The sequence below is a fragment of the Chlorocebus sabaeus genome, chromosome 11 (genome assembly GCF_047675955.1).
Source record: "Chlorocebus sabaeus isolate Y175 chromosome 11, mChlSab1.0.hap1, whole genome shotgun sequence".
Lineage (NCBI taxonomy): Eukaryota > Metazoa > Chordata > Mammalia > Primates > Cercopithecidae > Chlorocebus > Chlorocebus sabaeus.
The window spans coordinates 108360056-108374722 of NC_132914.1; the positions used below are offsets into that span (position 1 = coordinate 108360056).

The 14667-nt window shown below is 48.7% G+C and overlaps 1 protein-coding gene across 1 annotated transcript in view; it reads left to right on the top strand.

The window, feature by feature from the left end:
* Positions 1-14667, top strand: part of CUX2 (cut like homeobox 2) — a 318747-nt gene that overhangs the window by 184536 nt on the left and 119544 nt on the right. The window contains exon 3 of the mRNA XM_037996526.2: positions 1050-1097. Within this exon, the coding sequence (XP_037852454.1) occupies positions 1050-1097 (48 nt within the window). The remainder of the gene's footprint in view (positions 1-1049; positions 1098-14667) is intronic.

The window sequence follows — 14667 nt, forward strand, 5'->3', positions numbered from 1 at the left end:
TATTTTTTGCATAATGAAGGGGTTTATTCTTTACCTGCCCATAAGTCTTCTTCAGCCCATCTCTTCCTTTCCTGTGCTGTCTGGGGCACCCCCTCCCCACCCTGTCTAGTCCCTCAGTGCCTCCCATGGGGATTACTGGTAGCTGTGGCTGATTGTGATGGGGGAGTCACACCAGCAGATCTCATAGGAAACTGGAGGATTAGGTTTGGAGTCTCAGGACACGTGGTTCTTAAGGCTTCCCTCTTACGTGCCAGGGAGAAGAATACGTAGGAGTTTGCCAGGCTAGCCCAAGTTGCTGGGATCCTCAGGTCATTCATGAAAGCCAGGAAATTAGGGTCTGGAAATAGGAGGCTCAGGGTGACTGGGACAAACTTCTCCTCTGAAGACAGCCCGCTTCCATAGAGTTCCTCAAACATCTGCACAGCTCAAATGGGGTAGAGACCCAGCCTAGACTGCAGAAACTGCACGTTCCGGTGAGGAAGGAGAGTCAAGTACACAAGCGGCATTGCTAAAATGCAAAAGGCAGTCTTCACTGGAGAGGTGGCTACAGGGTAGGGTCACGGAGACCTTGCAACCTGAAAGAGGCTGCCCCGGGTGACACCTTGAAGGGCAGAAGGTTTTTAAGGAAGGACTTCCATGTAGTGCTAACCATGGAGAATTCAGGTTACCTCTCCAGCCCCCACCCCACCCCAAAGTGTGGCCTGGGATGGACTACCTGTCTCACAAGACATTTTGCATAAAAGACCATTTTGTGATCAAATCCATTTGAGAAATGCCACTTCCTTTGTCTTCTGGAAGTTCCCTGCATGCATTATGAAAGACTCCAGAAAGTCCTGCAGGAAAGAAACCCCTTGGACTTGACATTTCCCAGTCTAGTGTGGCTTGGTACCCCTATTTGTGTGTGTCCCTTGTGAAATCCAATGGAGTTCAGGCCCCACGGGACATGCTTGGGAAATGCTGAGCCAGGGACAGCAGCGAGCTACAAGCAGGGGCCATGGGGGGAGTCCCACCTGGCACTGTAGTGAACTCTTTGCTGATCTCTTTTTCAGGAAATCAGAGAGATGGTGGCTCCTGTATTAAAAAGCTTCCAAGCCGAGGTAAGACCCAGGGCCCACAGCATGTCAGAAAAGTGCCCCCCATGGCTCCCCCTCCTATCCCACCTAGAGTTGCTCAAGGGGGCCAGCAGCCTCCAGAAGCTTTGGAGAAGCTTCCCTGTCCCCATTGCAAATTCTGTGCCCTTCCCTCTGGTGTCCCATCCCAATGGTGTAGTGATAAGAATTGGTTCTCTGTTCAGTTTGACAGAATTCAAGTCTGATTCCAAGAAATCTCCCTCTCCCTAGACTTTACCCAACCTTACACTGGCTCTGCTACATGTAAGATCTGTGACCTTGGGGCATACACAGTGGCTCACACCTGTAATCCCAGTGCTTTGGGAGGCTGAAGTGGGAGGATCACTTGGCCAGAAGTTCAAGACCAGCCTAGGCAGCATAACAAGAACCCTATCTCTACAAAAAAATTAAAAATTAGCTAGTCATGGTGGCACGTGCCTGTAGTCCCAGCTACTCTGGAGGCTGAGGTGGGAGGACTGTTTAAACCCATCATGTTGAGGCTGCAGTGAGCCATGATCCTACCACTGCACACCAACCTGGGTGACAGAGTGAGACCCCGTCTCTAAAACAATAAAAAATAAAATTTAAGAAAGATCTATGACCTTGAACAAACCTACCTCACCTTCCAGGCTTGGTTTCCTATCTTTAAAATCAGAGATTGGTACGAGATGACCTTTGCCCTCTCTTGGCATTCTGCCCTCCTTTGATTCTCTGAGGCAGCCTTGCAGATAAGTCCACACAGTTACCAGCCCAACCAGAAATTCTTTGCACCGGCCCACTGTTTGAGTATAAAAGTGACATTGTCTGCATTCTTTCCTGCCAACCCACTGAGCCCTAGTTCCTTTGCTGTCCTCAGTAAATAAATTATCTTGCTTTTTGGAAGCCCTGTGATCAGGGTGAACCGCCCCCATTTCTCCTCTTTGCTTGCCTTCGTAACCAAGAGTCTGATAATGTCCATTTGGCTGGCTGGCACAGGAGGCAGGCCAAGAAAAGACTGGAATCATGCGGGTCCAGGGATTTCTAAAGCGTTCCATCTTGAGGGGGATCTTCTCAGGCTTTCCGGGGCTCAGGCAGGACCCCAGAAGGATTGGCCACACTCGGAGATCACCAGAGGGGATGCATTTTAAGTCTGTCATCCACCAAGCGCCACATTACTTTAAATATGTCTCTTTGGAACCACATAAGCACATAAGGCAATATTAAAGTAAACAATAACTGGATTTACACAAATGTCGCTGATTTCCATATTTTTCATCCTTTCATTTTATTACCGAGTTGACTGATGTGCTTATTTATTTATAGGGCCATCCGGTATTGATTCATTTGGTTGCGAGGTGCCTGGGCTGGGAAGAAAAAAACCAGAAAGACCAATAATGTTAGGAATGGGGGTTTTCATGACTTTGTGTTACAAAAAAAAAAATAGAGGTTCCCATCTACCAACTCCTAGTCCCAGGAGAGCCGCTCAGCACACAAACTACCTATAGCAACTGATCCCTCTGCCCAATCTAAAGACAGGCATTGAGCTGTTTGTAGAAAGCATCACTTTCTCAACTGTTTCCTTGCTTAAGTTGGTGTGAACAGAGCTTCCGTTGGCCTCTTAGAACCTCAGTTTTCCCTATCTGTTAAATGGGAGTATAAAGACACTGGCAAGTCTTTTCATGTTGTTTTGAGGATTAACTGAGATCTAATGCAGGGAAAGGGTTTAATATAATGTCTGACACACGAAGAGCTGTTAGTGGGTGAAGAGCACAGATGCTGGAGTCAGCCTGGGTTGGCATCCCACCTCTCCCACTTACTAGCTGTGTGATTTGAGGTGAGCTACTTAACCTCTCTGTGCCTCCATTTCCTCATCTGTAAAATGAGATACTAATTATACATATTTCAGGCCAGGCAGTGGCTCACCCCTGTAATCCCAGCACTTTGGGAGGCCGAGGAGGGTAGATCACTTCAGATCAGGAGTTTGAGACCAGCCTGGCCAACATAGTGGAACCCCAACTCTACTAAAAATACAAAACTTAGCCAGGTGTGGTGGCAGGCACCTATAATTCCAATTACCCGGGAGTCTGAGACAGGAGAATCGCTGAACCCAGAAGGCGGAGGTTGCGGTGAGCCAAGATTGCGCCACTGCATTCCAGCCTGGGCAACAGAGCAAGATTCTGTCTCAAAAGAAAAAAAATATATATATATACATATTTCACAGGGTGAGATTGAGGAAGAACAAAGTTAGCACGGATGAAGTGCTTAAAATACTGCCTTGCATATGAGAAGTCTTGGATATTTTATTATTCCTATAAACAGTGACCTCCAATACAGGTTTACTGGGTCTCTAGTGTGGCTGAGCAGCCATCTGCCACTTTCCTAACTAGGTGTTGAAGGCTTTTTATCTCAAAGAAGGGTTCGAGGGTTTGTTTTTTTTTTTCCTATAGGAGGTGGGTATGACTTATGTTAACTTTTCAATAGGAGAAACGTTAGGTTTGGGTGATGTTTGGGAGAAGACCTGACTGCAGCATGGTAGAAAATACATGCAGATCTGACTCAAGCCTGGTCAAAACCTCAGCTCTGCTCCTAAACCAGCTGTGTGGCATTGGGGAAGTTCCTTAACCTCTCTGGACTTCAGCTTTCCTCCTCAGCCAAATGAGGCTAACAGTAAGGATTTAGAAGCCAGGTGTGGTCACTCATGCCTGTAATCCCAGCACTTTGGGAGGCTAAGGTGGGAGGATCACCTGGGGCCAGGAGTTTGAGAGCAGCGTGGGCAACATAATGAGACCCCATCTCTACAAAAAAAATTTTAAATTAGCTGGGCATGGTGGCTTGTGCCTGTAGTCCCAGCTACTCAGGAGGCTGAGGTGGGAGGATCACTTGAGGCCAGGAGTTCAAGGCTGTAGTGAGCTATGATTATACCACTTCTTTCTAGTATGGGCAACAGAGCGAGACCTGGTCTCTTAAAAAAGGAAAAAGGATTCAAAAACTTTAGCAGCATGGAGGCAGTCCCAGGGTCTGGCACACAGTTGGTGCTCAATAAATACTGGGACAGAGAAAGTCTTAGGCCAAAAGGAAAGACAAAGCAGAATTCTCGTTTTCAAAACCCATGTGGCACATTGAATAGATGCTGCTTTAATAGCTGGAGACCTTAAAGAACTTTGTTAATTTTCTTAAGAGGGCTTTCCATCATCCCTTTAATGTACCAAGAAGACTACATTTGTCTGGAATTTTATTCCTGAAACCGCTGCTTTTCTCATGATCTATTGACTAAGCCATTGTGGCCTCTGTGTCCTCCTTGCGCCTCAGGGGAGAGATGCCGCCAAAGGAAGGTGTTAATAAAAAGCATCTTCTTCGTCCAGAAAAAGCTGCACATGCACAGGCCGTTTATAATCCAAATTTGATTTTCATTTTAATTTTTTTAATGAGGCCTCATCCTTTATGCCACTCTCCTCTCGCAATCCACTGGGCTCTGGGCTGGCGCTGCGATTCCCAAGTGGGTATTAATCACCTCCTGGAAATATTCTCTGGGGCAAACACCGTCCCAAGTCACATAAACTAGCCCATAAAATGCCAGGACTGAATATCACACCCGTCATTCCTTCTTCCCAGTGCAGGCCTTTCCTTGAACTATACCATGTTCAGTTTCATGGTATATACCATGAAATAGACCATGTTCAAAAAAGATACTATGTTATTCCTGAATTTTGCTTCACCAGCCCTGGTGTGTTCAGAATCTGGGCATACTTCTTATCTTTTTATGTTATATATGTGTGGATCTATCTTTTCTTTCTTTCTGTGTGTGTATGTATGTGTGTGTGTTTGTGTGCGCGCGTGCACCCGCTTGTGCCGGTGGGAGGGGGCGGAGAGGAAGTGAATTTGCCCTGCTGTGAATCAAGGAAGCTTCTCTGTCTGCCTTGATTGCTTAAAGGACAGTTTTGATTTCTCCTGTTCAGGGAAACAAAGACAGCCGGAGAAGGTGGCTTAATGGAGACAGCTTGAAATGGCCAAAGTTTGAATATCCTTGCGTACAGAGAAAAGAGCAAGACGAAAGCCTCGCTAATTATAAAAGTTGCTTTATGAAAGATAATTCAAAGCAATAATTTAGCAAACATAATCAAGTCGCACAGATGGGGTTGTTGATGGATGGATTGCAACATGCAATTAGCAGTTCTCGCAGTTACATATCATTAACCCTCCGAGCACAAAAATTATTTTCTCATTATTAGTTGAAAAGGTAAAATTAAGCTGACTAGACAGTAAAGGAACAAACTACAATTAATTACCTTCATTTATTACAGTCATTATTTTAAACTTATTTTTACTTGGAGGGAGACATGAAAACATCTAAATTAAAAGTTTTGTTATGCTAACTCAGAGGTGAAACTTTTCTGAAGCGCGTGTGCACCGGCCCAGCTTGAGATTTTCTTTTTCTCTGCCACCTTTTTCTTCCACCATAAAGGGAATGTGGCCTGTATGGTGGAAAACCTTTTAGGTTGGATTGGAACAGAGACATTCACTTGGGCCTGATTGAAACATAGTAGTTGGGGCCGGGCGCAGTGGCTCACGCCTGTAATCCCAGCACTTTGGGAGGCCGAGGCGGGCGGATCACGAGGTCAGGAGATCGAGACCATCCTGGCTAACACAGTGAAACCCCATCTCTACTAAAAAATACAAGAAACTAGCCGGGCGAGGTGGCAGGCGCCTGTAGTCCCAGCTACTCAGGAGGCTGAGGCAGGAGAATGGCGTAAACCCGGGAGGCGGAGCTTGCAGTGAGCCGAGATCCGGCCACTGCACTCCAGCCTGGGCCACAGAGCGAGACTCCTCTCAAAAAAAAAAAAAAAAAAAAAAAAAAAAGCCCTGGCCTCTGACGCCCAAGGGAGGTTAGACACCCATGGTCTGAGCCCCGCCCTAACACTGACAAGCTTATGTGACCTTGGCGAGTGACTTTATGTCTCTGAGCCACTGTTTCCTCATCTATAAATAGGGTCAGCTTATACGATTGCATGAGATTCAGTGACATTCTGTCAAGTGGCCAGTGAGTCACTTGTTGCCAACATGGTGGGCGTGCATGGTTGCGTGGGACTGAGAATGTTCTCCCTCTAACAACTCAGGGTCTGGGGAAATTCGTGTGGCATAATCATCTTCTAGGAGCTTAGAGAGAGGGTTAAAGATGCATTAGATCATCAGTTGAGCCCATGTAATCATTTATTCACCGCAACAAGCATTTATTGAGTAGCTGCTGCATACTAGGCAGGGTTCTAGATGCTAGCCCAGTGATGGTCACAACCCAGTGGTCACCTCGACCCCTCTTGGTATGAGGGAGAGCAAGCATTTTTGCAGTACCCAGAAGAAGGACTTCCCAAAGAAGACAAGGCTACCCTCCTATTGGCACCATGCAGGTCCGCTCAACAGATCCTTGTGGAGAACATTCTGTGTCCCGGGCTCTGTGTGAGGACTGTTGCAGATCCAAAGATGGTGAGACACCATCCCTGCCCTCAAGGATGTCCCTAGGATTCCACATGGAATCCTTTAAAGAAAGAAAAAGAAAAAATGTCTATAGGAACCGAGTCCCTGTGATTCTGAAATAATATCCGGGAGCCCAAGGGAGGCCGTCGGTTCCATCCCAGAGGTTCTACTTGTTTACTGCACTTCACATTGACACCCTGCCCCCATGACAGCAACGGCAGTGTCTCCATTCCATGCACATCTGCCGTGTGTCCCTGCATTCCCCGCCAAGAGATGGAGTCTGTGTCTCCATACTTTGAATCTGCTCCTGTGCCTACTTTGACCAGTAGAACATGGCGGAGGTGACACTGTGCCATGATCCAGTGTAGCCTTTAGCCTTCCTGCTGGCTCTCCCCATCACACCTCTCCAAACCCATCCTTTATGTGAGAAGTGTGACTACCTGGAGACCACCCTGTGTGAGAAGCCCAGCCTGCATGGAGAGGGTCTGGGGGATAAGACAGTATATGGAGGAGAGGCCAGTCTGCTGAGGTACCAGACTGGAGTCAGGGGCCATGGTGGACGTCCAACCCAGTTGAGCCGTCGGATGACTGCAGCCCCAACTGCCATCTGACTGTGAGCACCTGGTTCATTCACACCTCAGGGTGTCAGTGCTTGCCATGCCCTCTGCCTGAAATGCTCTTCCCTGCACCATCTCTTTGCTGGATGAGCTCCTTTCAAATATCAGGTCCTGGGGAGCAGGGAACCCTCCCTGACCAACCCAGCCCTCCATCAGCCCTGGAGCCCCTCGCATTCACTGGTGCTTAGCATCATCTGTCTTTATGCATCTGCCTAAAGCTAGTGGCTCGAGACTACTGTAGGGACTTTGACTGCAACTCTGAACAAGGTGGGAGTCATGGGAGGCTTTAGAGCAGAGGAGGGACCAGCTCTGACTCTGGTTTTAACAGGATCCCTCTGGCCACTAATCTGATAACATGAGGGCCCTGGTCTCTCAGAGATGACCGAGAGGAGAGATCATTCCTCCATCCTTCCTGCCCCAGGCCCAGACGCTTTCTGAGACACTGAGGTTTTTCTGCTTTTCCCACCAAGACAATCGTGGGTGGGGAAGGATAGTCCTAACCTAGGAGAAGATCTTTCTGGTGGGTCAGCACCTGTGCTTGCAGCCAGGCTTCCTGAGAGGGGAGGGGAGGGTTTCCTCACAGCTGAGATCACCCGAGATGTGCACGTCCCTCCCTACTCTGGCCCCGAGCCCCACCCAGCCCCATGTGCTGCATCCTTCTTTGGTTTCTGTGCCCCGCTTCTGCTCCGCGTCTGCCTGCAAACTCTTGCTCTTCCGTTTGAACTGAAATTTAATTACAGGGCTTTTTTTTTTTTTTTTTTTTTTTTGCCTTTTAACATTATTTGCTCTTCCAGCTGTCTTTGATGGCATAATTCTCTCACTCCCTAAACTACCCTTTACCCTGGCACTCCTGGCACTGGTATGATTACCCCTTTGTAAACAGGGCCCCCTTAGAACCACAACAGATATTAGACGTGTGCAGTTCTGACAGTAGGGGAGGCCACAGGGAGCAGGGGAGGCCACAGGGAGCAGTGGCCTTGCTGGCTGGTGAGGCCACCCTGGGGGATGAGCAGTAGGGGCAACTGTGGCTTTTGGGGCCAGATTGACTCAGGCTTTCATTTTAGCTCGTCTACTTCCTGGCTGTGTGATCTTGGGCAAGGCACATAACCTCCGTGGGTTTCACTTTCCTCTGCTTTTACTGTTTTTTTTGTTTTGTTTTATTTTTTTATTTATTTTTTTTTTTTTTGAGACAGACTTGCTCTGTCTCCCAGGCTGGAGTGCATTGGTGCAATCACATCTCACTGCAACCTCCGCCTCCCGGGCTCAAGCGATCCTCCCACCTCAGCCTCCCGAGTAGCTGGGACTATAGGCGCACAACACCACACCCAGCTAATTTTTGTATTTTTTTGTAGAGATAAGGTTTCACCATGTTGCCTGGGCTGGTCCTCTGTTTTTAAATGGTGGTAATAGTACCCATTTCATAGGAGTGATGGGAGTGCTCGATGAGTTGATACTTGAAAAGCCCCAAGAACAAAGCCCACCACGTGGTGAATGCTTCGTGAGCATGAGTTGGCATTCCCAGCAGGTGCGCTGAGACTGAGTATATCACGTTTATCCCTCCCATAAGCCCCATGATGAAGTTTCTGCTCCTACCCATTGCTCAGGTGAGATGACTGAGGCTCAGCCCGCAGCCCACAGTAGTGAGTGGGAACTCGGGCAGGGACACCGGCTGGCAAGGTTTATCCATCACTTAGGGGGATACCTCTTGTGTCACCTCCTCTCAGCAACGCAGCCAGGGAGGCACAGCTGGTATCATCCCCTTTTATAGATGTAAAACCGGGGCTCAGAGAGGTAAAGTGGCTTGCCTGAGCTTACACAGCAATTCATCAGCTGAACAGAGAGCAGAAGATAAGAACCTCAGCTTAGAGGGCCAAACGGGCCCGTTGAGGGATGTGGGGGTGCAGAAGGAGCTGAGGCTGGTGATTCTAGATTTAGGGCCCAGCCGGAGATCTGCAGGTGGTTAGGGCCGGAAAGGAGCTCATCACTCAGCCAGACCCAGGCCTTTTACATGTTTCTTTGCTGAACTGTTCTTTCAGGCAGGATCTGCCAGGAAAGCCCACCGCATACAAAGAGCTGTGATTCGAGCCCAAGTCTGCATATCCAGCCCAGAACTTGGTGCATAATAAGTGCTCAATAAACAGGAGTGTTGCTTGCAGCTCACATCAGATATAATGAGGAGAAGACCTCCCATTCTCTCTACTACCCCCGACACACACATGTGCACACACGTGACCCGCCCTTTTTCCTCTGCCGGAGTGCAGTGGCGCAATCTTGGCTCACTGCAACCTCTGCCTCCTGGGTTCAAGCAATTCTCGTGCCTCAACCTCCCAAGTAGCTGGGGCTGCAGGAGTGCACCACCACACCCACCTAATTTTTGTATTTTTTGAAGAGACGTGGTTTCACCATGTTGGCCAGGCTGGTCTCGAGCTCCTAGCCTCAAGCGATCCTCCTGCCTCTGCCTCCCAAAGTGCCACCGCGCCCGGCCTCCCCGTCCTCCTTCCTCTTTGATAACATAGTTGCTTTGATGGTGCATCGTCCTTGGTGGCCCATAACCAAGTCTTGCCCCTCTGGAAGTCTGCCCTGCCCGGCTTGGGGTAAAACTTAACGATAAACTGAATGAACGTCCTTCCGAATTTAATATTAAGAACCCACCAAAGCATATTGAACCTGTCACGCCATATTACAACCAAATTAAGAACCAGCAGCAATCCTCTTTCATTCGGTATTATATGCCTTATAAAGTAAATTATTAATGCTTTTTTCCCCCCAGTTAAGCAGTTATTTGCAGTTGTTCCGGGTATTTCTCATTAGAAATAACATCATCTAAAGAACGATATTGATTGATTTTTTTAATCTTGGAGTCATGGACGTGAACCACATATTTATATGACATTCCCTTTAACTAGAATTCTCGCGCTTTATTTTTATATTATTGATCTTTTTGACACGAATTGCTTTTTGGCCTTGTGCGAATGTTGTAAGCTTTCCGCCTGCAGAGGAATGGGCTGGCGTCTGGGCCGGGCTGGGAAGAGTGATCGCTCCAGCCGCGTGGCAGTAACATTCCCGCACATTTAACAACAATTAGTCTGTGCCGACGCCATGGTAGGCTTTCGTGTATGAAAATTTACAAGCCTTTTAATGGACTGCATTATGGAAGGCCGTGCAGGGCCAGTCGGTGGGGAGATAAGGCCGCTGGGCGTGCATCCATCTCGTGGCTCAGTCGGCCCAGTGTCTCCCAATGCTCACGTCTGCCTCCTGGGAGGTGGGAGACGCAAGATGGAAGCTACTGAGACAGCCCCACCGACACCAGCGTGGGTCATGTGGCCACTCGTGCAGTCCTGCATTTATCTGGTCAGTAGATGTTTGTTGAGCACCTACTAGGTGCCAGGTGTGGCGCTAGATGCAGGGGCTAAGGTGGTGAACATTACTATTTACTCATGCATTCAGGAAGAATTTGAGTACCCACTGGGTGTCAGGAGCAGCACTTAATTCCAGGGGGTGAAAGGGTGAGTGCAGATTCCTCGTTCATCTGGAGCCTGTGGCAGTGGAGAAGTGACTTAAGCTTAGAGTCGCCTGGAGCCGGGTTCAAATTGCAGTGCTGCCGATTGCCAGGTTCTTCAGTGAACTTCAGTTTCCTTGTCTGTAAAATGGGGACCTACTGCCTATGAAAGCTGGGTGGATTCGGTGCAGATCAAAAGCTTGTTGCAGAGTAGAGAGGATCATGGTGATTCAGTGTTGCTGCCAGCTGAGCTCTGGACACTTTATGTTCTCTCTAAAACCTAAGGTTCCAGACATACATCCCGCCTTCCCACTGGGCCTCAATCCTTGTAGCTCCTGGGTTGGGGCAGCCTGGTGTCCCTTTCCTGCTCACTCTGGCTTTCTCCTGTATTTTCTTGTTGGAAAACCAGCCAGGGCAGCCAGCTGGGGGCAGGCCGTGATGGAGTCTTCCTAGAGGGCACACCCCCAGGGATGCCCTCACCCCTCCAACCAGCCCCCCCAGAGCACACCCCTGCCTCCCTCCTGAGACCGTCATTTCACAGCACGTATTTGGCACCTGTTGTCTACAAGGGTGAGTGCCAGGCTTCAGGGATGTGGCAACGGGTGGCCCCAGATACCTTTCCTGTCCTCACAGCATACACGACCTCATGGGAGAGACGGATGGACCCACACACCCCCAGTCAGCGCCAGTGACAATCACGTTATGGTTGAGTTTCACAAGGGCGGGATATGGGGATGGGAGAGAGGAACCAGCCCACCCATTTCCTCATTGAGAAATGCTTTCTGGAGCCCCACTATATGCAGACCCTGTGGAGTGCCCTGGGGATAGGCAGGGAACAAGACGCATGCCCCTGTCTCTAAGCTAAAAGTACAGTGAGGGACATGCATACTGACATCATGCATAGGAGTTACCTAAAGGATAGTATAGCACAGTGGTTAAGAGCGTAGCTCTGGAATCAGACTGCCTGGGTTCAAGTCCCAGCTTTGCTACTTATTATAGTCATCCCTCAGAATACGTGGGGGATTGGTTCCAAGACCTGCCCCACACCCAAAACCATGCAAGTCCCCCTGCACATAGGAAAACCTGGCTCTGCATATGTGCAGGTTTCACATCCAGTGAAAACTATGGGGTGTGTGTGTATGTGGATTTTTTTTTCAGACAGAGTCCCACTCTGTCTCCCAGATTGGAGTGCATTGTTGCAATCTCAGCTCACTGCAACCTCCACCTCACATGTTCAAGCGATTCTCCTGCCTCAGCCTCCTGAGTAGCTGGGATTACAGGCCTGTGCCACCATGCCTGGCTAATTTTGTATTTTTAGTAGAGACGGGGCTTCACTATGTTGACCAGGCTGGTCTCGAACTCCTGACCTCAGGTGATCCGCTTGCCTCAGCCTCCCAAAGTGCTAGGATTACAGGCGTGAGCCACTGTGCCAGGCCTTAAAAACTGTTTTTTATTGCATTTGGCTGAAAAAAAAAAAAAAATCTGTGTGTCAGCAGACCTGCGCAGTTCAAACTTACATTGTTCACGGGTCAACTGTAGTCTGTGACTGGGGCACTTTTCTTTTTCTCTGTGCCTTGATGTCTTCATCTGTAAAATGGAACTCATTGTCGTCTGTAAAATGGTCTTTGCAAGCCACTACAGGCTGACCCCAGTAAACCACCATAGACAATCTTTGTACCAAGTGAGAACAGAGGTACAAATGGCACTTCACCTTATAGGTGAAGGTGAAGATCAGATGAGGTAATATATGTAAAGGCGTAGAACAGTGCCTGGTGCAGAGAAACTTAGATCAGTGTCAGAGGCTGCGATTACCATGATTATTACAATTAAGATGATTATGACTCTGAAATAATCCCCCGGTGTATTGACTGACTGTGGAGGTGCTGAATGCTGCCTCCACAAAGGCAAAGTGCAGTTGCACCCAGAAAGGGCCCCTGCTCTTGGCCTAGCTCAGAGGCAGAGGGCTGGACTGTGTGACCCCCTAGGTTCATTGTCAGAATGGGTCCCCTGAAGCAACACCTCCAAATTTAGATGTGGAAGGAACCTTTCTAGATGTAGGTGTCCTCTCTGAGGTGGGCCCTGCGAGAGACCTTCAGACATCCGATATCACAATCAAACCTCCCGGATGCCCTGAACAGCAGGAATGAGGCCCAGAGAGGGTGAGAAACCCACCTTAGGTCACACAGCCAGGAGAAGGATAGGCCCGGGTCAGGTCACTTTCTCTCTAGCCTGTTCCATAAAATGGGTTCTTATAACATCCACCTTGTTTATCCTGGGGGGATGGGTGAAGAACCAATGTGATCACCCAGTTGAAAGAAACTTGCCTGCCTAGGTATGGCGCCTCACACCTGTAAGCCCAGCACTTTGGGAGGCCGAGGTGGAAGGATTGTTTGAGCTCAGGAGGTTGAGACCAGGCTTGGTCTCTACAAAAAACATTTTTTTGGCCAAACACAGTGGCTCATGCTTATAATCCTAACACTTTAGGAGGCCAAGGCAGGCCGACTGCTTGGGCTCAGGAGTTCGAGACCAGCCTGGGTAACACAGTGAAACCCCATCTCTACAAAAAATTAGCCAAGCGTGGTGGTGCATGCCTCTAATCCCAGCTACTAGGGGGCCTGAAGTGGGAGGAATGCATGAGGCCAGGAGGTCGAGGCTGCAGTGAACTGAGATCGTGCCACTGCACTCCAGCCTGGATGACAAAGTGAGACCCTGTCTCAAAAATAAATAAATAAATAAGTAGATAGATAAAATCATTTCCAGCTACTCCAAAGGCTGAGACGGGAGGATTGTTTGAGCCCAGGTCGAGGCTGCAACAGTGAGCAATTATCATGCCACTGGACTCCAGCCTGGGTGACAGAGCAAGACCCTATCTCAAAAGAGAGACAGAGAGGGAGGGAAGGAAGGAAGCAGGAGAGGAGGGGAGGGGAGGAATGGGGAGGGGAGGACGGAGAGGACGGGGAGGGGAGGAATGGGGAGAGGGAAGAAGGGGAAGGAAAAAGATTTGCCAACCAAAGTAGGACTCACAGGTGAGTTCCAGAGCTGAGTGTGAGGCTGCCTGTGTGCTGCCTACAGCAATGTCTTTCTCTAGAATCTTTTACTACTCAGTGTGGTCACCAGGCCAGCAGCATCCACATCGCCTGGAAGTACCTTAGAAGTGCAGTCTCCATCCCCTACCTCCATGTCCCAGACCTCTAAAACCAAGATCTGCAGTTTAACAAGGTCCCCTGGTGATTATGGGCACATGAAAATTTGAGACACTCGACCTCAGAGCCCACTGACTTCCAACCCTGGCTGCCCAGTGGAATCCCCTGCAAGTTTTAAAAAATGCCAAGACCTGGGTCCCAGCTCACAGTGGCGGGTGTTCTTGGTCTGGCATGAGGCTTGAGCGTCAGGATTGTAAAAGCTTCTGGTGATTCACATGTTTGAGAGCCCCTGCCCTGAAACTCACCATCTAGCGGAAGAGACAGACCCGTGGAAATAACCAGGGGAGTGCTGGTAAATGCTGAACAACTGGCTGGCTGGGAGGAGCCCGGATCTGTGGCATCTGCTCATTTCTGTGGTGTAAATATTCCCACTATGACCAATTTCAAGCTGCAAACATGATGTCGTTGACAGGGGGCTGGGAAGAGATGTGCAGAACATTATAGAGTATTTCCAGCACATACACAATAGATGCAAAAATCCTCAGAGCACAGACAGCAGTGGAATATAGTCAATTAGGAAGTCATGAGCATTGATTATGTATTGCCTTTTTTTCAAATTTGTGTTGTGGTAAAATACATATAACATAAAATTTACCGTCTTAACCATTTTTAAGTGTACAGTTCAATGAGTTAAGTACATTCACACTGCGATGCAACCACCAGCCCCATCCATCTCCGGAACTCTTTTTATCTCGCAAAACTGAAACCTCTACCCATTGAATACTAATTCCCCCCTTTCCTCTCCCGCAGCCCCTGGCACCCGCCATTCTATTTTCTGTCCCTATGCATTT